Source organism: Gavialis gangeticus, unplaced genomic scaffold (assembly GCF_001723915.1).
Source record: "Gavialis gangeticus isolate Ggan-Ray unplaced genomic scaffold, GavGan_comp1, whole genome shotgun sequence".
Classification (NCBI taxonomy): Eukaryota; Metazoa; Chordata; order Crocodylia; family Gavialidae; genus Gavialis; species Gavialis gangeticus.
In genome coordinates, this window is record NW_017729024.1 from 94,080,146 (window position 1) to 94,106,766 (window position 26,621).

At 39.3% G+C, this 26,621-nt stretch overlaps 1 protein-coding gene across 2 annotated transcripts in view; it reads left to right on the forward strand.

Moving 5' to 3' along the window:
• The window catches only part of TLE1 (transducin like enhancer of split 1), a 112,361-nt gene that overhangs the window by 6,005 nt on the left and 79,735 nt on the right, over positions 1-26,621 (forward strand). Inside the window, exons 3-6 of one of the 2 annotated variants that reach the window (XM_019517412.1) lie at positions 1,623-1,686; positions 1,799-1,843; positions 21,321-21,383; positions 23,393-23,497. In XM_019517412.1, the coding sequence (XP_019372957.1) occupies positions 1,623-1,686; positions 1,799-1,843; positions 21,321-21,383; positions 23,393-23,497 (277 nt within the window). The remainder of the gene's footprint in view (positions 1-1,622; positions 1,687-1,798; positions 1,844-21,320; positions 21,384-23,392; positions 23,498-26,621) is intronic. The other variant, XM_019517413.1, reaches the window with a different exon arrangement.

Below are 26,621 nucleotides of genomic sequence, written 5' to 3' on the forward strand. Positions count from 1 at the left end.
AACAATGTTTGGTTGAACTTTATTTCGTGTGTGTTTAAAGCTTCCCAAGAGCTGTCAATATTTGTGTTTTCTTTTGCTGATAGGCTAGGCTCGGGTCAGTGGATACTCTTGCCCGTTCCTTGCACTACTGAGTTACTGTTGAAGTAAGAACGTCAAGTTCAGTAAGATGTCAGGTATCCAGGTTGTAGCCGTATTGGTCTAGAGGCAAAAGGAATTGGGACACGTGGTAGAGGTGATCTTTTATTAGACCAACTAGATTTTTGCAAAAAAAAAAAATCTGTAATTGCTCAGTTAATTTAAAAGTTTAGTAAGGGGCAGTGTAGTTTAAGGATGTGGACTGGGAGCTGGGGCTAGCTTCACTATGCAGTGTGACCATCTGTAAAATGGGGAGATTGTTTGACTTAGCGTGTGGTGTGAAACTTAATGCACCTTTGTAAAAGTGTGTTAGAATTCTTGAGTGCAAAACCTTGGTAAGGGCAGAGTAAATTGAGAGAATATCCAGTCTAACTTGGTAGCAGGAAATATTAAGGGAGCTAATTCTCATGGTAGTTTGTCTTCTATGGTGTGCATTTAATGAAAAGATCAAGGAAATGTCAGTAATTGGTATGTAAACAGGAGATGAAGATTTTTTTTTCTTTTTTAAGAAAGCAAACGCAGAATACCATTGAAAAGATGACTTAAATCTACTGAAGCAGTCATTAATGGCTGCTGTCCCATCCTTGAAGCATGCCATTCCTAGTTTGTATGCTTTGTGCCAAGGTCTCTGTGTATATTGAGGATCTGCTTCCTCTCACTGCATGCACAGTACTTCTGGCATTAACAGAGACTGTGTTCTTTGGTGTGCAGCTTTATCTTGTGATAGTGTAGAGATGATCTATACAGGGTTCTGTATATAAATTCTCTTATTTCTTGAAGGCTTTGGTTAGATATTTTGTCTTGAGTCATCTTGTGGTCTCTGGGCTTTATCTGTAGATGAGCACTGGCTTATCAAAAAGCCCTTAGTTAAAATTGTGCAATTCTTAATGTAAACTACATGTGTATGAATAAAAAGTTGAGCATACACTTTTACCACTTGTTAAAGGTTGTTATCTCACAAGTTTTTAAAGTCAAACTGACTTTTAAGTAATACTCAAAGCCAAAAATAGTCATGTTTGACCCAGCTGAACAGTCAGATCATTTGAAATAAGGCTTAGAACCAGAACCTAAACAAGTTTATAGAAGTAGCTGTGTCAATAACTCTTATTTGTTTTACTTCCTTTTCAGTGCATGACTCTAGTCCACTAGGAGTTAAACTGTAGTGAAATCACATTATACTATAGTTTGGGAGTTGAGACAATTTCTGATCAAAGGGCTAAGCATACTGTTTTTGTTATACAAGCCTTAATGAATAGATGCATATAAAATAAGTTTGATCTGACTGAATGCTAGTTCTTTTTATGTTCCTATTTAGTCTTTGTATTAAATACTAAACTAAAAATGTATGGATATGTAGCAATGAGAACTTGTCCCTGTCCCCACCCCTACTCAAATCACTTTTTCCCCCCTGCCAAAGTGGAAAGAAGGCAGGTAGATTTCAGGACAAATGATGTAACATTTACATTCAAGTGTGTTTTCTTTTACAGCCTTAAATTGGAATGTGAGAAACTGGCAAGTGAAAAAACAGAAATGCAAAGGCACTATGTGATGGTAAGTATGGTGTGTTTGTCTTGCCTTTATTTATTAACTGTGTTATTTTTTTTCCAATATATTACTGTTTTACAATTTTAGGTTAATGTATTTTCCTCTTTTTTAATTTTAGTATTATGAAATGTCATATGGACTAAACATTGAAATGCACAAACAGGTAAGATATCTGTGTTCAGAAATATACAGTCTAACCTATAATGTGGCTAGTGGACTTCAATGTAGCTGTTGGATTTGGATTTATATTAGCATGTTTTTGTCTGAAAGAGTAGATTGATTCATAGTTGTAATTGGTAAACTCATCACCTAAAGTATAAATAAGATATCCAGAACAGCAACCTTCTGTTCTCTGTTGGTTTTGCAGTATGTAAGGAATCTTAGAAAAAGGCTTGTCTTTGTAATTTAAAAAAAGAAAAGTGCTCAAGTTTGATGTCTTATAAGGAACTATGTGGAGTAATTCTTGGTTGACATAGTCTGGGATCTGTTTAACAAGAATTATATGTACACAACATATGTTGATAGTTGCTGAAATCTTTGTATTTTAAAAGTATGAAAAGATTAGTGACTTGAAAAGCTCTAGTTATGACTTTGAGTTTGCAAGTTCCCATAAAATTCACACTTATGGCCACTATAATGGTGAATAAAAAGAGTATTGAACTGGAACAAGGCACTAAGGACCTCATAAGAGAAGAAAAGCTAAATGATTGCTCAGCCCAGAGGACCCTCAATTGAGTAGTCATTGTCTGCCAAAGAAAGCATTAATGGCAGGGTGCAAGTATTCTGTAGATATGCTGACATTCACTTTTTCATCAGGATGCTGGTACAATAAGTCTTTCAGAAATCGATGGCCTCTTAAAAAAATTATCATTAGATGAAGTTGCACAGTTGGACACATTTCAAAGTGCAACAATACAATTCTTTCTTGATGTATATGTGCTATTTCATCTAAAACTCTTGTTTCATTAAATTAAAGAGCATGGCTGACCGGCTAGGGCACAGCAAAGAAATTGATTAGTTCAGGCTTCAGATCTTCAGTATATTCAAAGACTTTCATTAAGCAAGAGTATTTCAGAGTTGAATTCTGCTTTTGTAACTCTGAACTCTTTGATTTTTTGTCTCCCCCCCTTGTAAATTTATCGTATGCTTAATATTTGGCAAGGTGATATCATTTTGTCAAAGTTAGATATTTTTAGTTTTAGATGTGGTGTTTGAGATTGTATTTGTTTTAAAGTCAAAGCATTGACTATTATAGAAATATTATGACAACTTTATTGCTTTGAGGTATGGTGAAGAACTAGAGTGCTCTTTCGTTGTTGTTTAGTGCTTTAGGACTTTTTTTTCTTGTAACTTTAAATTTGGAAAAGTGTCAGTTTGGCCTTGAGGTAATTTATTGATTCCATGAAGGACTCTTAGAAAATATTTATCTTCAACTTAATTGCAGACTGCAACATGCTGACACATTGTGCTGAAACAACAACCTAAGTCAGGCCTCTCTTGATACATGTTGTGGGCTATGTAAAGTTAATTAATTGGGTTAAAAGTTCTAGGAGCTGTCTTCCTAGATGGCTATAAAATATTGCAATGTTTGGGGGAGTGTGCAACTTTAATAAATGTATCAAATGTTAGCTATTTACTCTAAAGCTTCAGCTCACAAAATCAGAGTATCTGAGACTTGCACTTTGACCACAACTTTGTGCATCGCAAATTTTTAATGTTTTATGTGAACGTGGTGACTAATTTTATACCAATGTGCAGTGATAGAGTAGAAGTTCTTTAAAGTAAACAAGGATGTATTATACCTGCATCAGTCTACCTGGGGAAAGGCAGGGTATGTGGCTAATACTGTAGTCTTAACGTTGCTGTAATTTAGATTTAAGAAAAGCTTGAGTGGAGGGAAAATAAACTTTTGTAGTTGTCTAAGGTAGGCTTATGAACTAAGTTTGGTAGGAAAATTAGTTGCTTTAATGTTGAAAAATACTTGTATATAAAGCTGGCATGCTACCGTTTACATATAAAAAGTACTGTAATTTCTGTGGAAAAAAGAATGCTGTCTTCCTTCTTGCTGCAGTATGCTAAAGCTTCAAATTCAGTCCGAAAATATTAAGTGTGAGGAAACAAAAAAGGAAAAGAAAGCACTGTTTTAATTCGGTATAGGTGGCCTTAAAAAGAAAAAAGCAACACAACAGAACAAAAAAACCCCCATCCTTTTGAATTTGCAACATTAACAGTAAGTTCTGAGGAGGCATTTGGCAGATAGTAATCATAATTCTTATTAAAACTGGTGACGTCTAGCCCCTAGGGTGTAGCCAGGCTCAAATTGATGCTTTTTGCTGGCTGATCACCAGCATGGCCTAAGTGCTCATTATGTTGTAGAGAGGGCCTTTGGAGCTCTCATTACGTTTGACAGGAATTCTCTCTAGGGGAAAACTGGGCATTAGCTAGACTCCTGACAGGCTGAAATTATTCCTGCTTTATGGCTTATAACCAAATGCTAGCAAGGCATCATCAGGGGACACGAAAAATTGTCATTTCTGACAACATCTTTGTTACTGAAAAATGCAGTGATGGGGAAACTTTCCACTGAACAAGCTTTAATGTTCTTAAAGCCTGTCTCCTGTGTGGATACTACCCTTGCTCTGTGTGAAGCCCTTCAGAGTTGTTGAGCTGGTGTTTTTATGTTATTTCAGTGTCACTTCATACAGCAGAGTGTGTGCACCAGCATTAAAATGGAAGTGTCACTCAGATAAAAAGTGATGTGTTTGTTGCTTCCCTGCTTGTGTAAAAGGTTTGTTTGTTGTATTGATACTGTGGTGTGTCAGCAGTTCCCAAAGCCTTCAGTTTAGGAATTTATAATATCAGCTATTTTATTAAGATTTCTACCAGACAAAATGTTTCACATGCAAATTGCTGCATTAAAACTAGTACATTTGTCTCTAATGGAAGTGAAGTCAGGAAATGGCAAACTTCAGGTTGCCTTTGTGGCCTTCACTCTCTCCCCCTCTTGTGCATATATGTTGCGGTAGTTTTTAATTGCATAACTATAAATTTCACTCCTAGTATTCCTGTATAATTGGATACTGGTCAAGGAGTATAGCTTCATCTTGAGGTGTTACCATTTGTAGCTTTAATCTGGATTCCTTGTACCATTTGAATACTGCTTTGTATGTCGTTCTGCAGCCAGACCTATTAAGAAACTAGACCGTTGTTCTCAAATAGCACTTAGATATGTATTCTGACACCATGTCGCATCTTATAAAACAGGTTTTATACACTATGGGAATCTGCATTCTTGTATCTGGGAGCATTCTGTAGTTTTTCTTTCTGAACTATTCCTTTCATGGTTAATCCTTTCCAAATCAGATTTTCCCATTATGACTTCTACGGCTAGGGATAAGGGTACTTTGTGTGCTGGCACCAGGGCACAGAGTTCATTGGATGCTGATAGTTGTACTGAACTCAAAGCATTGCTGTCATTGGGTATTAGAGCTATGGTTTTTTATTTTCATCAGCCATTTCTGTCATTTTCTGAAATAAGTCATGAGATAAAACTGCTTATGTTTTTTAGAGTCCAAATTGTTAAGGTGCAAGGTTAGCTTTTGCTTGGTGGCAGGCAGCCAAAAAAAAATCGCTGCTGTTGAACCCACTAACAGTATATAAAACCACTGCAGTGTACATTTTGTTTGAGCTTCTGCCATTATAACACTGACAGGTGAGTGTCTGTCTCTGTGGGTGGATTAGTGTGATCTTTGTGACGTGCCTTAAGGCAAACCTGTTATTTGGCAAACCTTTTCACTTTCTTTGACTTGTTGCCTTTCATCTTCCAAATAATAACCTGACCAATGCACTGACCAATAATACAAGAGCAAAATTTCTACTTAGTTCAGTCTGTCTTGTGGAATCATTTTTAAAGTCTTCATACTTAAAGGTTTAAATCTAGTGATATCTTATTAGAGCAACAGTCTCCAGGAGTGGGTTAAATACAGGGGAATAAAGAGGCTTACTTGGCTCTCCTCAGCTCTTAAATAGGGTGGCAGTATTGTTAGAAGGGATTTAAAGATAATTTTTTATTCTTTCCCCCTGCCACTTGCATTTTAATTATTAGAGCGAATAGCTATACATTTCTCTTAAAGATTTTGATGCTGGGTAATAGCAAAGCTAGAGGCTTTTTCAGTTACCTTTTGCACACAAAGGACACATAATCTGTCTTTATCTTAAAGGAAAACATCAAGATTGTCAAGGTTGTAATATGGCATTTTTCCCTTCACAAAAAGCTGTGTTTAATGTGTGAATACCTGCAGCCTAAAACTTCTGATCAAGTACCCTCATCTCAATTATACACCCAGTACTAGTATAATAAGTGTTGCCAATCTGAGCATGGGGGAATTGGAAAGCTGAGAGGATTGGTAATGAGATGGAACATTTTGTTTCTTGATCATTGGCTTGAATGTGTCCCAGGTCAGTTACACATTTACTATCTGATAGTTATTTAGTGGACTGTGGAAAATGAGCTGGTAGATGCCGTCTACTAAGAAATGGATAGGAACTGAGAACATGGCGAACTATTGTTGAAATTATTGTAATCAGTTCCAGAGTTAGAATAGCCTTAAAGATGCATTAAACACATGATACTTGTGACATCGCTTTCCACATGCATTCAAACTGCCTTTTTGTGCAGTGACTCCTTTGCTAGATTTGCATATGAAGCTTGCTCTCCTCTTAATCGTTTCCAGTATAGCTGTCAGAAATAAGGGGGGGGCCAAGAAATCACATGCTTAATTGAAATACTTCCCTTGCCCTTCAGTCCATGCTGATGAAACCTTATTCTGCAGGAGAGTACTCTTTTCTGATATCTTTATCTCCTCAGGGAACTGATTTAAGCTTGCACTGCATTTCCAGTTGTGGCTTACCAGTGTAGCTATACTGGTAATGTCCTGGGAGCATAAACAGCAATGTGTAGCAAACCTCCACCTTGCATCCGTTATATTTAGGCCAGAAGAAGGAAGAACGCTTACTTGGATTTCCTTCTTCCTTTACTTCACTCTTTTCACTCAGTTTATAAGGACAAATCAAAAGACTGTCAGGTTTGGCATTTGAATTGCCTTCTTTCTTCTGTTTAAGATGCATTGGTGTGTGAGTACAGGAGCTTTCATTGCCTTTGGTTCTTGAAAGCCGTGTTTAAAATGGAGGACCTCACTTTCTCAGTTTAGTAATAGGTCACTTTTCACCTCATTAAACTCCTTCAGAACAAATTTTAGACAAGCGGGTTGTATGAGGGTGAAGCTGTGTAACATTCTACTGTACTTTTAAAAGTAACTGCAGCTTTGGGTAGAGCTAGTCATAGTATTTGCCCACAGGAAACTAGTTGATTTGACTTTTGTTTCTTACTGTACAAGACTGCATAGATGGATGTATTAGGTCTCCACTAACTCAGGCTATCCTATTCCTGGTTCCCTGTTGTGGATTAAGACTGTGTCAGGTGTGGCCAGGGAAACCATAATGAATGTTTGTTTATTACTTATCAGGAGTGTACTCCTAACAACTTGAATTCAATTATTGTTCCCTTTAAACAATAATTAGGGAAAGCCTTTTAGGTACACGTGATAGCCAAGTTTCTTTTGTACTTCTGCATGGATAATTCACATCACGTTGAACTGAAATTTGCTTGGTGCTCGCTCAGTGGGTAACTGTTCTTCTTGAAGTAACAGGCTTTAACAACCTCTTATCAAATTGCAGTAGTTTGGGAAGGTGACATGGAGGAAGTATGCTTTTCCATGATGTTAAGGCAGATATTTTAACAAATGTGTTCTTATAAACATGCTTGGAAAGTGTGAATGTTTTAAAGAAACTCCATGTATTTCATTTAATCTTGAACTGCTACATTTCTCTTTTACCTAGAGCCTGCAAGTATTAAGTTTGTGTATATGTTACTTGCACAGTGTCCTGGACACTGTTCAATGGCTGATGCAGCTCCTGGGTGCTGTAGTATTTAAATAAATAACAAATCACTTTTCAAAATATAGCTTACTTTTAAATGGATACAAGGAGAAAATATAATTCGCTTAAGTGCTTGGGAGGGCTAAATCATCAGGGTTTTTTTTTGTTTTTTTTTTTTTTATTCCTTCTATTTCATTTTAGCATCACTAATCTTTTTTATGTAAGAAAAAATGGTTAGCTGCTATGTGAAAGATTTATACAAACACAAAGCAAAGCTATTCGTACTGGAGAGAAAGTGAAACTGTTCAGAGCGTTGCCAAATGTACAGAATGAGGGAGAAAAATCTTCAAAAACTGTAGTTAGAGGTGCTATTACAACCAGTTGACACACTTTTAAAAAAGTTAACGAGTTTTGTTTTATGATTTTTTTTTTTAAGTGTTGGTATTCCTTTAAACACTGCCTGTTATAATGGGAGAATGAGCCATTTAGCATCCATAAGCATGCTGCAGTTAATTTTTATAGTTAACAATTAGCAGAAATGATTTAGATAACATTTATTTAAGGATTCAATAATCCCTCTTAGTGAAGGAGAAACTTTCTGATATTTATAAAGGCGATGCTAGCAAATAGCAAGAAAAGGAAGTGCCAAACTAATCACAACTGTTCTTGTTTGTGATTCATCAGTTTCCTTGTAAACACAGTGACATTGGTGCAGATAAGAATTTGGTTTTCAATTTATTAGGAAGGATGTTGGGAGGAGCAGATGACAGCTCATTTGAAATGTCATCTGTGTTTCTCTGGATAGGTGTTTAAAAACAAAGCATCTTTGGCTATTTAATAGATTGCTAATGATATTGCTCAAAGAGAAGCCCAGATTTCTTTCCAGTGTTTTTGTTCTTCTTCCAGCTTTTTGATGTCTTGGGTAAACAGTTGGTCAAAGCAACTTACAAGTAAGGTGACCAGTCAGTGTATTGACAAGAACAGACACAATAGAAAACTGCATTAGGAGGCAAGCCATTGGGATTTGCAGTAAATATATTACAGAACACAAGTGAATTGCCGATACTGCTTGTTTAGCAGTTTGCAAGGGCAATGGCAGTATGGATTTTTGAATTAGAAGGGAAGGACTGTTCTTTCTCTGTGCTGGAACATCTAGTTGATGGCTGAGGGGAAAATTGATTTAGAGAACAAAATGCTGCCGCCTCTATTTGTGCCATTTGAAAGGCATCTATGGATTAGCGAGTGAAAACAAAAAGGTGGCTTTTGGTTTAGTAGAAGGGGAACAGAATGGGTTTATTTGTTTAGTTGCATCTTGATCAAATGTTAAACATATGAAGGAGGGGAGCAAAGAGCCATTTTTATGAGGTCAAGATAAGAAAACTGTGTATAAAAGGGAAGTGTTGTGGCCTGACAAAGTGTACCTTGTTTTAGAATTGCTTTACAAATGTTTGTTTTCCAGTGAATCAAACCCCAGAGGTCTTCGTAGTCTAATAACCTCGAATCATTCTCAGATCTCCTCTTTCATATCTGGGCCTTTCTACTTGAGGCCAGAGTCCACCCACACTTCACTTTTATTTTAATATCAGTAGCATCAGCCCCCTTGTCCAGGTTCTGTACAACTAAGTCATCCCAAGAGCTTAAAATCAGATTTAGGAAACTGATAAAACTTACCCATATGCATTAATAGAAACCTTTAGGTTTCTCCCTCCACCCTACAGTATACCAAAGTTTCACATGAAGAGGCTACAAAGAGTGCTTTGTTCCAGAGACAGTATGTCCTAAGGAGAGAACAAAGTACAGACATGAAGTGGAGCAGGTATAGATAGATGTGTTCCTGGAACATCCTCTCTGAAAGCGGCAGTGCAGGATCTTGCATGCACTAGTGTGCGATTTGAGACTCTTCACATAATTAAATAATTGTTGATAAGCAGGTTGAGTTGCTCTGAAGATGTTCTTGTTCTTGGATGAATATAGCATCTAGGTGGAATTTGAAGGCTGAGGGAGAAAAATGGGTGGGGAACTTACCAGAGGCAAATCTTATTTCATCTTTCAATTCAGAGGCTTAACTTAACATTAGTGCCTACTGAAGGCTAGATAAGGAAGCAGGAACAGTGTAATTCAAAGGCTGGCCAGTGGCCTCCAGTACACAGGTGCTGAGTGGCATAGGGCAGAATTCCTGAAGCAAGGATATGCTGAAAGTTGGATTAGTGGAGAGGTGCGATAACTTGTCCCTTTTGTTTAGCTTGGTTTTAAAAAGAGTCTTGACCTGCTAAAGATGTGTGAAAGAAACACTTTAGCATCTTGACAACAGCCTCCTGCTTGCCAGTTGGCTTGGGTTCAACAGCATTTACAGCTGCAAGTGGGACAGGCAGTTGTTTACAGTGCTTGGTCAAGAACTGCTACATAGCCCTCTATGCACTGTTATAGAGAGAATTGGAATGAGACAAGTGAAATGTATCCAGTTGCTGCACTTTATAGTTGAATGACATCCAAACCCATAGTAGACATCTGATAAGTGTAACAGTTGACTCCTGCATCATATATACCTCATGTTTGAATAATTTGACCTTTCTGTAACTTAAGCCGACATCTGATAGGCTTCAAATAATGTAGCCTAGGGTCTTGGATTCAAAAATGTAGATTTCAGTGTTATGGAAATTTAACATATTGAGGTTTGCAACTTCAGTACATCCTGAAATTTGTTCTCCTTGTTCCAGCAAACACCATTTGCATTCTCAAATTTTCTTTTTCCCCCACATGCAAAAATTAAATGTGAAGACAGTCTTACTGTTTTAATATCCTCATCTTGTGGGTGACTGACCTTGTAATTTAAGTTGAGTACAAGTACAAATGGGGGCAGTGGGAGAGCTGCACTTTGCTAATGATATGTCATGTTAAACTGTCAGCTTTTGCCCAAAATGCAGGAATTGTTCCCATTACTTGAAGTGGGGTTGTTCCTATTGCTGCTTGCAAGGTTGCATTCAAACAGTCTATTAAAGGGGGAAACTATCTGTTCAGAATAAGCCCTCCCACCCCCTCCTATTGATGAGAATATTAGGCATGACAGTGTTTATAATTTAAAATACAGTTTGAAGACCAACTTCTACAGTTTGTCGCATACTGGTTAATATGGCTGTAAAGAGGAGATGAATGTGGCTACTTTTCTGAGTCTATTACTCAGGAGGCCTGTAAATTTGATTGGCTGTTACAATTCTAGCAGAATCATTCGATTTGAGAGCAATAGAAAGATAAGATATCCAATTACCCAAATGATTTGCAGGGTTAGCCAACGTTGTCATGGAGACGCGAGTTGGAACAAATTAAATTTTAAGCAATAAAATAATCTTAAAGCACGTCTGGGAACAAGAAAATTTGGCAGTGGCACTTACCTGAATTGAATCTTAGCTTGACATGCTGTTGTTTGACATTGATATACTGTGGGGGCCTAAACTTTTAAATGGCATGTTGCCTTTATTTTTTTTCCCCTCTTTTTTTGCAGCCATTGCCAAAATAGACTGTAGTGTATTAGTTTTAAATAAAAGGGCATTAATAATACATGCTTATCTTGGTGCTCAACTTGGATTCAATAACTCATGAACAGCAAAGTTCAGAGAATGCTAGACTTAATCATTTGAGGCTTTTGAATATTTAGGTTTTCACATTTAATTATACCTCAAAAATTCTTAGCAACTACAGCTTATAGAAGAAGTACTTAAGTCTTTATGTAACAGTCTTCTAGCAGGCATGTGCTTAACTGCATAGCATGGAAGTACCTCTTCATTGTGGGTGTGTTCAGGGAAGGATTATATATGAATGTGTGTACTTTTTGTTGTTTTTGATTTTTTTTTTCCTTTTTTTAAAGCAAAATAATTACTATTATAACTGAACTTCCTTCAGCAGTGCAGCAGGAAGATGGGAAAATACACAGTGGGAGCTAAATATTAAATGATGAATAAAAAATGTAAATAGAATGCTGGTTTTCTTTTCTTTTTTTTAATGGTGTGTGTGTGTGTGTTGTTTTTTTTTTTTCCTTAATCTTACATTTTAACTGATTCCTGGCTTGCAGCATGAATTTAAAAACAGTCAAATATACCCCATAAAGAAAGCTTTTATCCACATGTCTGTTAGACAGATGGAGATGAAAATTGGTCTGAGGTCAAGCCATTTGCAGCATTCTTGCAGCCTTCGATTTTCCTCTCATCCTCACCACAGATCATCTCAAATGATTCAGTAATGACCAAAAGTGCAACATTGACCTTTAGTCCCTGGTGGATTACTGTGTTACACAGTATAAATGGCAGGAAGTCCATTTTGTTCATCTAGGAGTTCAGCGTTGTACTGGGTTTTATATGGGGGGAAAGTGCAAGTGGACACAGCGTACTTAAATTTGGTTTCTGTTGCTTTTGTGAACTTGACCAGCTGTATCTTTTGTGTGTTCACTGAAGTTTGACATTGTCTATGATTGCTTTTCCTCCACCCTCTCTTTTTTAAATATGGCTTTGGATAATTTGATCAATCATTATTTTCAGGCTGTTTCTAAATTTAATTTGAACACTTTTGATAATAAATAGTTTTTTGTCCTCTCTTGACAACAGGGGTGTTGATGATTTTTGTTTCCACTTGTAATTCTGCTTTTCTTATTCTAATGGATTTCATTTTTTCCCCTTAATATAAGTCAAATGTTAGACTAATTCGGTATACTAAAATGGCTTATTTTATCAGAATTTTTTTACAGTGGATTATCTTTCTGTACTTCATGATTAACAAAAAATTTATGAGAGTATGGTCCTGATAAGCAAGTTGGCTGTCATTCCACAGCTCCTTTTTTTTAAAATCAAAATCCTGGTTTCACAGTAATCCGTGGGAGTCATGTGAAACTCTTTCAACTTTTTCCTATTGTTTAAATAGACCAGAATGTACTTTTTTTGGAATAACTGCAGCAAATTAGCCCCGCAATCTCCCTGAGTATCACTCCAGTCCTCTTCTCCCCAGTCTCCTGCTTTTTCTGCTCCTCCTCCTATGCTGTGTGCTATAAAAAGAGATTGCCCATGCCGCAGGTTGGCTACCCCTGCTTAAATAGACTCTTTTAAGATTGCATTGCATTTTCCTTTTCTTAACCCAAAGCAAAAACCTAGCAGGTTCCTAACTAAACTGTTGGTTTCTGCATAAGCTTTTACATGTCTTAACATGAGTTTCTAATGTCTTAAATTATTCCCAAGTTATGATTGTAAAAAATGAACTGGACTTGTAGAAAATTTTCCTTTTTAATAAACTCCTTTTTCACAATGTGCAATAAATCAATACAGATGTATGGGCACTGTGTCTTCACTGCTTAACAAAAAGATCTACATAACAAATTCTTGTATTTAGTAGCTAGCATGGCTGTTTTGTTTTTGCTATTTATGTCAAGAATGCACTTTAGCAAAATGACAAATTAAAGTACAAACTTGTGTTTGGCAACAGTTAGGTCAAAACATTTAACTCATTAATTAGAAGGAACTAAGGCAAAAAGAATACACAAATAAAGATACAAAACATTGCAGGCTCAGCTTCGTCTTACAAAATTCTGCTGAATTCCTTCATGTTAATTTTTAATGATGCTTCAAAAGGAGGGCAGCACTTGAGTCAGGGGCCTGACAAGCTTGTCATTTGCAAATAAATCAAAAGACCATCATTGCAACAGCAAGAACCAATGAATGGGATTGCTTTGTCATTCTTTGATAGGCCCGCCACTCTAGCCTTCTATTAAAAATGAATGTATTCAAGAGGCTCTGCATTAAGAACATAAACAATTAAGGGCACTTGAGATGCTCTGCTAAGAGCTGCCATACAGATACAAGAGCTTTCACATGAGATGCAGGCCTCTGCAATCTGCTTTGCCAGTGAGCCAAAGAACATAGGCAATTAGTGTTGCTGTCTCTGCTCAAGCAGCTTTCTTCAAGATTTTTTTTTTACCCCTCATTGTTTTAACTGCCCTATATGCCTAAAAGATCAGCAGTTGGATGACAGCTGTGTTAAATTAGGAGTAAGTGTTACTAAAACACTTTTGGAGACTGCCAGATGTCTAAGACAGAAGATAAGAGCTATATACATCTTCATAAGCATCAGTAATTGGTGACTTAAGTCCTGATTAGCAGAACCACTCAGACTCCTTTTAACAGAAGTTTTGACTGGTTCGACTTTGGAGCATAATTCAGGAGGAGTTGTGGTGGGGATTGATTTCATAGTAAGGAGATGATTAAAATGACTGCAATCGTGTCTGGATCGTATAGTTGAAGCTTTTTTTCAACCAGCAGTTATATGCGGAGGCAATATTCTTGTTTGCGTTCTTTCCTCAATTCTGAAACAAGCAACTGACTTTTCTACAGTAGACATGGTAGAATACACATAGGAACTGACTTCCAGTCGTAAGATCTGCATACTTTAGGTTTTGGTGGTCAATGGACATTTTTGACAAATTTGGGCAGAAAGCTTATTAGAGAAGTGGGGACAGAGGACAGGTTAGGAGTCAAGTGTTGTGTGCATTCATTGTTTGTGCTTTGTTACGGCACTATAACGTGCCATAGTTTGGATATTAGGTGATCCCTTCAATGGACAAATTTGACTTGATATGTTAGCTTTGTAAGATTTTTTTTTTTCTTTTCTTTTGCACTAAAGTCTTTTCCTGAATTGAAATTTTTACTTTAAAAGTTGCAAAGAGTAGATGCAAAGCAAAATTACTTTGCTTTGATGTGCACAATTATTACAATATGATCAAAGCAGAAAAGCAACAGGACTGAAGTGCATAATTTTGTGCAATATCTATGGCTGTGTATGCAAATACATGCTGTATGAAGTCTGAATGCTTTAGTTAAAATCAGTAGTTCTCAGACTTTGGAGTTGATGCACCTCTCATTGCCCTCAAGGTAACACTTTTGTGAATTGAGTGACACCCAATTTCAACAACCAATTTATGGATTACTGTCACCGCCGGGCTTCGAATAGCTGCTCTCGGGCAGCTTTCGATTGGTTGGCGGATGTCACGCACCTTCCGGGCCTGTGTTGTAGCCGGAGCAGTTCTCTTATCCCCACATCGCCATCCCCAATCTCACCTGCCATGACTTGGTGTTCCTCAGTAGGCGGGGTCAGTTAACGGGACCCTTGGTGGCCTGGGTTTTGCCCGGCGGTCGCTCACAGGGCTCTGACACCCCTACCCCCCAGCCTCATGCCACCTTTGGTGAGTTGCCCAGCTGTTATCCACGGCCTCTCCCGTGGGGTCACCCTCTCCGCCATTGCGTCCCAGAGACCGCGGCTTAGGGCCCTGCTTGCCCGTGTGGACCTGCCTCAACAGCCCTTCACACTCCCATCCCTTCCTTCCTGGGTACCTGTCACCACAAGGAGCAACTCTGCTGAGGCGTCTCTGCTGTCCCACCTCTGGGGTATTTGTTTCTATTCCCTATGCCCCTTCGCCCGGGGTAACAAAAATAAACGAATCAACAAAATCGACCAGTAAATCTATTCCTTCCCTCTTCTGTTCCCACACCGGAACCTAATAGGGAGGGAACGTGCTTCTCTTGACTCATCGCCTCCTGGACCAACTCCCGTGAGTTCCTTAATATGATGGACCCCGGCAGTGATACCCCCCCCCAACCATAAACCCCTTTAGGGCTCTCCGCGGGTCTTCGCCCCCTGTTGTGCCTTCCTCTGCACCCCGTCGTCCCGACACTCCCACCTGGATTCCGTCGTGCTTCCAGGTGCAACTTCAGTTCTCCCTCTGGCCGGCAAGCCTGTTGTTCCTCCGTTGTCTGGCATGGACTTATGTCGGGGGGGCCCCATTCTCCCCAGCCTGCGTCAGCTCCTGCTTGCAAGGCTCCTCGGGTCCAGCGTGCGGGGTCTTCCTAGCCCCCGGCATCAGCCACGGCTCTGTTCCCTGGCTATCCACCCCCTCCATCGCCGCAGCCGCCATTTTTATCTCTGCTGGCCGGCATCCGACGCTGACGTCACCGGCCGGCTGTAATTGCACAAAAAGGCAGCTAACGAGCAGCGTGGGTTCCTCTCCTGTCCCACGTGCATCTCGTCCCGAGCTGCCGGTAAGTGCCACTTGTTACTTTGCCTCCCGGGACAATTACAGTGCTTAATTTCCTTGCAGAGGAGCCTGGCAGTGGAGATGAAGGATAGTTCAGTTGGGGACAACCTTGAGCCTGTGCTGATTTGCTTACTTTATCAGTTTATCGCCTAACACTTCACTTGCACCTCAGGACACCTGGCACCCCAGGGTGCCCAGGCAGCCTGGTTGAGAATCGCTAAGTTAAATGCATAAAAGTTGCATATATTGCAAAGTTTGTTAAATTCATAGCAAAAGCCAGCTGCATTGTGCATGAGCACATTACTTACCACAATATCCAAGCATTGGTGAAATGAAACATTTTAATAAATTATTTAAAAAAACCATTCATTATCCTTATGCTCCATTCCCGCCACACCTATTAAAATTCATGCTTAGGTTAGGGTTGTCAGCTGTAGCAGTGTTGGTCTAAGGACAAAGGCAAGCAAGGTGTTTTGGGTAATCTCAATTTCTTTTATTAGATCAAATCAAATAGTTGGAAAATTCTTCTTAGCAAGGTTTTGGACACAAACACTCTTTGTGCATGTTTACTGGCCTTTGGATGCTTTGCTGCTCCATCCAGGAAGAGCACAGACCTTCTGCAGATGCTTCCTCAGCCTGACAAAGGGTGTTTGTGCACAAAAGTTTGTTAAAAAGAATTTTTCCAACTGTTTGAGTTGGTCTAATACAAGATACTGGATTTACCCAAAGAACTTGGTCTGCTTAGTTTAGAGCAGTGTTTCTTAATGTGGGACATTTTTCTAGGAGGAGAACTAAAGTCAAGTCATGAAGGTGTACAAGTCTTATAAATGATCGTTAGGCCTTTAACAACATATGGAAAAACCTATTAAGCTTGTATATGTGTGTGCCTGTTTCTGAAGAATTTTGGTGGAGGTTAACTTGCAGAAATTCTGGAGATGCTGTGTTTGGAAGGAGGTTTGGTGTAGTCTACATAGTCGGTGAAACCCAAGTTCTGTGCTGGCTGCTCTTGCAATCAGCTTGGATGCTACTGCTGCAGTCAGCTTGGATGTCTATGGTACCTCACAACCTCTCGTTAGTTGTAGTTCTTATCTATTTCATGAAGAGTTAAAAACTCATTCACCATGTTTTACAAATGAAAAAATGTTAAGTGACTGCCTCATGATCCTGTAGCAATTTTGATTGAACCTGGGTTTCTCATTTGACTCCTATAAAGTTAGAAGTTGGGGAACTTTCTCTCTCTTTTTGGGAGCTGTGGTGAGGCTGGTAATAGTATTCAAATTAATTTATTCAAATTAAAATGGGGCTTTTTCTTTAAAAGTTGATGGTGTCCCTTTCTGCTCAGTTTAACAACAGACTTTTCAATATACAACAAGAAACTGATCTTTGTAGAATATTTGAATAGAAGAGAACAGTGGAAACAATGTTTTCTTGTGTGTTTTTGTTTTTTTTTGGTGGGGGGGGTTTGTTTTGGGGGGGGGGTTTGGTTTTTTTGTTTGTTTTTACAACCCTTTGTCACAAATCTCTTTCAGCTTATTTTTTGTAAATGTTAACTGACTTGCCCATCCAAACTTTTTGAGGGAGTGAAAAATATAAAATCAGTTTATGCTATATTAAATAAAAAATGGGAAAGTGATGCAGTGTCCAAAGACAAGTGATATTATCTTAGTATTTTCTTGCTTCCAATCTGTCTGATCCCTTTTGCAGTTTTCTGAGAAAAAGGAATTTGAAAATTCATAGGTGTTAAACTTGAAACACTACTGTGACACCAAATAAAGTGGTGCTGTATTTTGGAATCATGAGAGCAGGGTTGGACTGGATCTTGTAAGGTCCTTATAAACCCTACTTTTCTAAAGCAGGATCATTCCTGTCTAAATTTATTCCAGAGAAGTGTTTATCATTTTTGTTTTGGTTTCCTTATTTCAAATTACTTTAGATTCCTGTTTTGTAAATCTCGGCTCTACATGTTTGAAGGCCAGTTTGTCTAAGTGTGTGCCTTGCACACAACACTGAACAACTTATAAGACTTTCTTTTTTTAAAAGAGCCGTTAACCAATCAGAAGCAAATGCTTTCAGCAAAGTTACAGTAAATCAGTATCCGTTTTAAGAAGTATAGGCTGGAGAATCTTCATATGCGCTCTTCTGACTAAAACTGCTTTTCACCTGAATCTAATGTGCTCCTTTCACCTTCCTCTTCATCTTCAAGCTCTCTTTACACTACTGTTACAAAAGCCAAGGTCTTGTGCCCTGTCTTTAATTGGGGCATTTTTTTATTGGGGTCTATGCATTTATCTTGTCCCTTATGGGGATAAAAGACGTTACACAGCAGTAACGTGTCTTCCTATTTTAACGGCAGATCTCCAGCTCTGGAGGGCATGGGGTGGAGTGTCCATCCTGTACTGAGTGAATTATAGCAGAAGGCAGAGCAGAACTGCACCTTACAAATTAATTCAGAGACATTTAGCGCTTTATAAAGTGAAATGCTAGCCTGCCTTCTGCCTGCCTAGAAAGTTAAAATGGCTAAAATTCCCATAATTAATAACTGGTCAGCAACAGTTTGATCATACAGAAGGAGCTTTCCTAATGTACTACTGTTGCTTTTAGCTTATTTGGATTGCAGTGCAGCCCCAAACGCACACTGAAATGGGAGTCCCTTTGTGCTAGAGATGCAAATCAAATTCCCTCGTGCCCCGCTTTTCCCCCAGTGCTCTCTAGTTTGGTATTTGTTTTCTTATTGGAAAGTGTTTGTTTGTTTGTTTGTTTGTTTGTTCATGGAAACAAAAACCCAAGCAAGGGCAGAGGGTGCTTACCTAAATATGGCTTCTCATTTCCTCCTGTTAGACTAAAGACTACTACTTTTTTTTCCTTCCCGAGAAAGACCCAATTCTCTACCCTGAGTGGGGAGTACAATTATGCCAAGCTCCAGTGGGACAGCTATTGAGTAACTGGTTTACATTGACGCAGGCTTCAGGGATATGGGGGCTATTTTAGTTTCAGCTTGCTGTGGTCCTTTCAGGAAGGAAGGGAAGCTCTGTTTACATTGTTCGTCTAACCTCTTTGCTTGAAGTTGTGGGGCTCAGGGCTTGGAGCTTTTTCTACCAACTTTATACCCGTGGAAAGCTACCTCTGATCTGGGTAAGACTCATGAAGGACCTTTTGTTGCCTTCCTTGTGGGCGTGCACAGATCAGAATGAGACAAAAAATGATTGCCCCAAGAATCTTCTGCAGCTTTGTGGGGGATAGTTAAGTGGGTGCTTTTTTTGTGTGTTTTTTGTTTACAGCAGGATCTTCAGTAATGAACAGCCACTGAGAGAAACAACACCTCTTTACTGTGTTATTGTTATTTCAGGGAAATCTGGAAGGAAGTTGACGCTGTCTGACATACCACTAGTTATCTTCTATTGTTTCCCTGTTGGTAGTTTACAGCTGGGGAAATGGACACAGGATTTGGTGATTTATCAAGGACTTGACTCCTTTAAAAGTGTAGGAGGTGCAAGCTTTGGAGTCATGGACTGTAATTCTTACCTTGCCCTGTGAGGTTTCTGTTTTTGGACAGATCATTCAAGGAGTTTTTCAAAAGCATGACTAGAGAGGCTGCCTAGCTTCCATTAACTTTCAGCGGGCTGAAGAGTTGTCATTTATGTCTTTTGAAAATCTCCTCCTTAAGACTAAAGAGGTTAAGTGCAAGTTGGAGGATGTTCTGCATACCTCCCTGCATGCCAGTTATAGTTAAAGGTTTCAAATGTTGTAAATGCAAATATAAGTTTGTGGCAGATGGAAATGACTGACCCCCAGGAACCTTGTTTGTGACTCTGTAGACCGGGGTGTGTGTGTGTGTGTTTGGGGCAGGGGGAGTGTGGCACTTGAAACCGGCCTGCTTTGCAGAACTCACAATATTTGATCAAGCTCTGTTCTCTTCTGCTTTCAATGCGGGTGATCCTTCATCCTCTTTTCCTTCTCCTAAGTTATTACTGCTGCTTCAGCATCTGCTTCAGTGATTCCTTATCTTTATCAGGGCTCCTGTGTATTTTCCCCTTGGGCTCTGGTCCTCCATCTACTTCTTTATTTCAATTGATTCCTGTATGGATGTCTTTGAAATCTGTCTCTGACAACTCTGTCCTATCTTGTTGCTGTCAGTTGAGTACCTCGTGTGTGCTCCTGATTTTTATCTTGCTGTCTCCAAAATTGACTTTTCCTTCTAATCTGTCTGCACCTATCCCTTTCTAGTATATCAGTTTCTTTATTCGCTGCTTTCCATACTACCTTCTTCAGCCTCACTATGAGTATTCTTGCCAAAAGTTTTTCTGCCTACGCATTAGTAGTCCTCATTTTTCTCTTCTCTCCATGCTCCCTTCGTCTCATATTCTTCATGCTGCCTTCTCCTGCATTGCCTGACAAACCCTTTTTGTTCTACTTAAAGACCCTTCTAGGAGTTTTTTATGGTATCTTGCTTTCAACTGTAAGCTGTTCTGTTCTGTTTTGCTTCTGTTTCATAAGATGTAAACTTTGTGGCAGGTAATAGGTCTTTTTCTCACTCTCTTTGTTTAAAGTGGGTGGTAAACTTATAGCTCTAGATCAGCTATATAATATCTTTCACTAAGGGGGGGCAGAATGATCCAGCTTGAGTCAGAGGCATGCAGGCAGAAGGACCCAGCTGCCACCACTACTGCTTCTTCTTGTCTCCCCACCTGCCCTGTGCTGGACCTTTGTGCTCTGGCAGCAGGGACTGAGCTCTCCCTCTACTGCAGCCCCTGGCAGCTTATTGTAGTGTGGCACAAGGACAGCTCCCCCCTTCCACAAGAGCCCAGGCAGCTAACTGCAGCATGGACCTGGGGAGTCGCTTGCCAATGAATGCCACCAAGTCAGGGTGTCCCTGGTCATAAGTTGCTCAGTATCAAAGATTCTCAAACCGTGTGTGGTGAGACTTTTTTTTTTTTTTAAAGGGTCATGCACAGTATTCCCACCTTTAGGTATGCAGATACCTGAAGGAGATTCTCAAGATTAAACCCAGAAATCCACGGTGTCAAAAACATTCTGACCTGTTGTGGCATTTCTCAGTTGTTTGCAACAGAAACACTGTGCTGTTGTTTTACCATAGTCAAAAAACAAGTGAAAGTTATGAGCTGGCATTTTCCAGTAGGGGTCTTCAGTCTAATGGGGTGTGCCTCAACTCTAAAAAGGTTGAGAACCACTGCTCTAGATGGTAATCGCAGAAAAAGTCTTCCTTGCATAGAGTTTTTTTATATCATATTGCTTTATGTTCTTTTAACTTGAAACATCATAAATCCTCCCTTTTAAAAGGCTGTAATTTATGCTGGATTTTAACAAATGCTTTACTTGTTAATGAGTTATTCATACAGACCAGGTTTCTGTGTAATACTTGCAGTGGTAATACTTGCAATGTAGCAGATGTCCTGGAGTAATCAACTAGACCTGTATCCTGGAGTAACTCACTAGACTAGACCTGTCTCCTGATTGGAATTGTATACGTGAACCACTCACACATGCATTGCAAATGAGAAGGTCAACATCTTCGTGAATTTCTACAGTCCCTTTACTTAATTTGATCCTGTAAACCAGCTGATGTATGAAAACATGCCTAATATGTTTTTAACCAAAATATCTGCTTTTTTTTCTACAGACAGAAATTGCCAAGAGATTGAATACGATTTGTGCACAAGTCATCCCATTTTTGTCTCAGGAAGTAAGTAAAACTGTTCAGCTGTTACAGTGCAATTATGTTGCTTCTCTGTTTGCAAATTAGCTAGTTTTAAGATGTTAATTTTATCACAATGCACAAGTGTGAGGAACATCTGTTAGAGCTGAAGTGTGCAACCCCCCTGCTAATTTGGTCTAACAGATCTTAGCTCAAACTGAAGAACTGGTGACAATAGCTCATCCTCAAATTAATTCTTGGGGGGAGGGCAGGGTGTGAATCTGTAAAATGACTATCGAAATAATGATTATTTGTTTTCATTCTTGATGATATACTATCCTTAACTTACTTAGCAGTCAGGTGTTACATTCAGTGAAATTAGAAAGTTTTATGTTAAAATCGGGTCTGATTTTTAAGTAAGTAACATACAATGTAGAGTAGTTAGCTTGCACAAAATGTTTAAGGGCATAAAACAATTTTCAGAAATACCTACAGGATTTTTTTGTTCCCAGTTGCCTACAGTCTGAAGCTTTGGAAGCTGCTTCTACTACATTTTGCAACCTATTTTAGATTAGACTTTCAAACACTGTTTATAGTTATTGAGTATATTTACAGCACACTGCCTATTTTGCCTCTTTTTGGGGGGGGGGGGTAATCATTGGCCAAAGGATATATGAGGTATAAAAATGATGCTGGTATCAATTAGAGGTGCACTGATATATCAGTCACATATCAGTTTGGCTGTAATAACAGGAAAATTAACATCATTGGCAATTGGGTTTTGTTGGCTGATTTATGTCACTGATAAATGCACATGGCCAGGTATGCAGCCTGGCAATTTGGAGAACAGGGGGAAGAGGTATGAGGGGTGCAGATTGAGGCCCCCACAGTGAGGGAGGGAGTGAGGCAGGGGTAGGGGCAGGGGCAGGTGCTGCCCAGTCAGGGTGTTGAATGTCAACCTGAGACCAGAAGTGGGACGGAGCTGTGGGTAGCTTGTCCAGGGAACATGGAGTAGGTGGAGGGCGGTGGCTACCTGCTGCTGTGCACACTTATGGGGGGCATGTGTTGTCATTCCCCCCCCCCCCCGGATTTGTGTGTAGAGTGAGTGCAGGTGGCTTGCTGTGGGTTCGAGGCCAGGGTCTGTGACAGCCTTTTGCCAGTGGGTAGGCTGGACTCAGGTCAGGCTTGGGAGGGATGGGCTTAGCTGCATGGGGCAGGTGGCAGCAGTGGTGGCACTGAGGGAGGCTTGGGAGGCTATAGCCACCCCTCCCAGTATTGCTGCAGCTCCAGCCCTCTGTGTTGGGAAGAGGCTGGTGCAGCCCCAAGTTTGCAGCAAGCAGCCTGCTCTCACCCCGTGTATAAGTCCGGTGGGACACGTGCCCCCCCCTCCCCTCCCATGCCTCTCTCAGGGGTTCATGCAGTGGTGGCAAGCCATGCCCTTCCCTGCACCCCCCGGACAAGGTGCCTGTGACTCCATCCCACTATCGGCCACGGTGTCACATACACTACCTTGTCTGGGCAGCGCCTGCCCCTGCCCCACTCCCTTCCTTACTGTGAGGTCCTCAATCTCCCTCCCCCATGCTCTTTCCCTCCCACACACTTACTGGTAGGATGCTGCTTTCCAAGCTGCCGGGCTCCATTCCTGTAAATTTGGTTATTGGATTGTTATCAGCTGATATGGCTGATTTAATAATTGGTATTGGCCAAGAAAATCTTAGTATCAACTTTAATTTGACTTTTCCAACGGAGTTGATAAACAATTCGTGGTTCAGTTATAAAAGACCATTTTAAAATATTGGATTATTGTCTTCAGGGCTCTTCGTTTACTTCTAAACAGTGAAATGAATGGATCAGGATCATGGGATTTAATCTTAACTGGCATAAAATACTTTTCCAGTGGATAACTTGGGCTTCTGTCTGGCTTTCCAGCCCTTGTTAAAGAGCTGTTTCTATAGACATTGTAATTGTTTTTTGGTCTGTGTTTTCATGTAGCCTTAAATGTTATAGCTGATTTGCTTATTAACACAGATATTCAATCTCTGTCTTTTTCTTTGAAGCATCAGCAACAAGTTGCCCAAGCGGTAGAACGTGCCAAACAAGTGACCATGGCTGAACTGAATGCCATCATCGGGGTACGTGGCCTTCCAGGTCTACCTCCTACAGTGTGTATAACCCGCTTTCATTTCTTACTGCTTTGGTAGTTTTAAAGTAAACTTGGGAATGTATTAATGTCTCTAATACTGTTTGGATATTAATATTGTTACTTAAACTTATTTGACTTAGGAACATTTTAGCTGGGGAGGTAGAATTAACATCAGCTTATTTTGTAACAGGATTATTTCTGTTGTTTTGGTGCACCTGTGATTTTTGTAGCAAAAAAGAATCTGTTATAAGAAAGAAAATTATGTTTTGGGTAGTTATTTTATTGATCATGAGCATTGTGTACCAGTTGAACTACTTACCTCTGCTTTCACCTCCTGCTCTTTCTGAAATTTAGGGTTTTGGAACTCGTACAACTATTCATTCTTCTTTTCTTTCCTTTCTTGTGTATCGTTCATGAATTTTAAAGTAGTAGCCTAATGAAAAGAAACTTCTCTTGCTTTTGAAACGGTATTAATGGTCAGACACAATGTTCTAATAGCCTTTCACCAAGTTTGTTCTTCTAAATATGCTGAAATCAGTTAATACTACTTGCTTGTGACTGGTTGTCAATCACAAGTCATTTGTTTTGCATTAATGAACTTTGTGAACCATGCATTCCTTCCGCTGCATGAGTTCATTTCCCCCGCCACTAAGTCTAGAATATTTCTCATGTTTTCTGCCCTTCCAGGCTAAGTGAAAGAAGTAGCCGAAACAAGAAGCCGTCCTTTCTGATTTTATTCATATGTGAGCGCCTTGAGCGGATTCAAATTACTCATTTATCAATTTATGTTAATTGCTTGTGAGAAGATGCCCTGCTGGTCTTTATAGTTCCCTCAGACACTTTGTAATGATAATTAGACATGCTGCTGTACGGATTAACAGTGCCATAGTCCAATGACGTCTACAGACAATGGAACCAGTTAATCCATCTGTGCTTAAAATTACATCCCAACTGGAGATGGAAAAAAAACATAAGAGCAAGGGAGGATTAAAAGAATGAGCCTCAGCTTGAAAACTCTCCTTTCATCAGTTTCTCAATTGCAGATCTGCAGTCGGTTTGCCTGTGGTAAGCTATTGGCAGTCAATTAGGTGAAATAAACTGGGAGGGTGACCTTCATTTCCTTTTAATAGCTTTTTCCTCCCTGAAATGGGGAGCTTCAGTGGATTTTCAGCTTAAATTTTATTCAAGCTGCTTTATTACACTTGACAGATTAGCTTTGCATAAACATACCCCCCTCTTCAAATCTGAGCCCTGTTTTTCCCTTAGTATCAAATTTTGACTGTTACTTAGTTGATTCACTAATCACATTTAAAAATTATGTCTGCATTCATTTACAGTCCTCTCTATGCTTTCCATGAGTAATGAATTGCTTTAGTTCAAAGATCAAATCAAATATTCATACAGTACACATGCATGTATGATATTTGATTAGCAAAGATTAGAGAACTGTGCTTTTTGCAGTTTAAAAGTGTGTGGCTTCTTTTGAGGACAGATTTAGTATGAAAAGCCCTTTCTCATTGGACTAAACTTGTTGGGAATTCTGCACAGTAAAAAGAAATCTTCTGACAAATCTCCTAGAGCAAAATTTGGGTTTCCATACTTGTTATGCCAATTTTATGCCGAGTAATACAAGAAGTCGGTTGCTTCTTTTGAAAATACTTTATTCAGTTTTTTGGATCTACAGCTACAGCTCACAATTAGGACTTCATTTGTTTGTTTTTTTGTGAGAAGGCCTCTTTGGAAGCAGGAAATGGTATGTTAGTCTTAAGACTAGAAAACTCTGGTTTTTTGTCATGTTTAAATTCCGAAGATCCTTAAGTACAAATGCTACCATGTGTTTTGTGAAAGACATCTCGACAATGTAATTTATAGTTAAAAAACTGGGAATGAGGGAACAAACATGTAAGTGGCACAGATGTACTTCAGTTTCAATACAGATGCTATGTTGCATACTCCTAAAATCAGATGCATGTCAGAGTGATCTTTTACAGTTTTAGATGATCAATAATTATCCTATGCTACACAGTAAGTTTCATGCTCTGACATATGCTTGATTTTGTTTGAAGGGGATTGTGTGCATCCTGGAAAATCAGAGTAGCATAAAATTGGGTTGACAATTCAGTGGACCTTTGCTCCCCTTCATTGAACATGCAGTGTGTCAACCTGTCTCCCCAGAGGGGAGGAGGCATCAGGAGCCTGTCTGTTCATACAAGCAGCAGCTGCACTGAAAGTAAGCATAGCTCAGTTTGATAGCAGCTGTCAGTATTGTTCAGGGCCCCGACTTAGTGTATAGGACAATAGAGAGGCCACGCTCTTAAATGGCAGTGTCTTTTAGGCTAAGAAAAGAAATAGTAATTTAACGGTGTAGACATCTATTATGAGTGTGAAAGATCTTGAAACTTCTTTTCAACATGCAAAAAAGGCCTAAGCATTCTCCAACAGCATACAGTTCAACAGAGTATTCTGTGGCTTCAGAGCACTAAAGATATTCTTGTACAATGAATTGGGGGGGATTGGGAAGGAAGTTAAATAATTTTCCTAGCATATGCTTGGTTAGATATTTGCTTTGGCTAGTTTAAAAAAAAAAATGCATGTTGGTGCTTCTGCTTGACCACTGGTTTCCCTTTCTCCAACACCTCCCCTCCTCTTTTGAATTGTTGTTCTCGGATACCAGGTGATTCAAGTTGTGTAATTCAGTGTTCTCTCTTAATAAGATTATTTAAAGAGACAGCAAGTTTGGTTCCAGTGGGCACAAGTCAATATGTGCATAAGAGAAGAGTGTCAATTACTCCATTTACAAACTTGTTTAAAACTGAAAATAATGTAACTTGTTCAGTCCAACCACTTAACAGGATATTCATGCCTTATATATTAGATAGAAACTAGTTTAATTTGGGGGTGGGGAGGAATTCAGTGATTGACAGGTATGTATACATATACTTAGAGACAGATGCATCATCTGCACTTTATTAATGATTATTGAAGTGTGTTTGAGTGTCTTACTCTTAGCCATTATGTAGCAATGTGAAATTACATGTTTGTTCCTTGGCACCACTGTTTTGGTACTTAAGACTTCAGGCCATGCCCATGTTTGGTGTAGGAGAAGATTCAGATCATGGCATGAAAAGATTAAGTGGATTAGC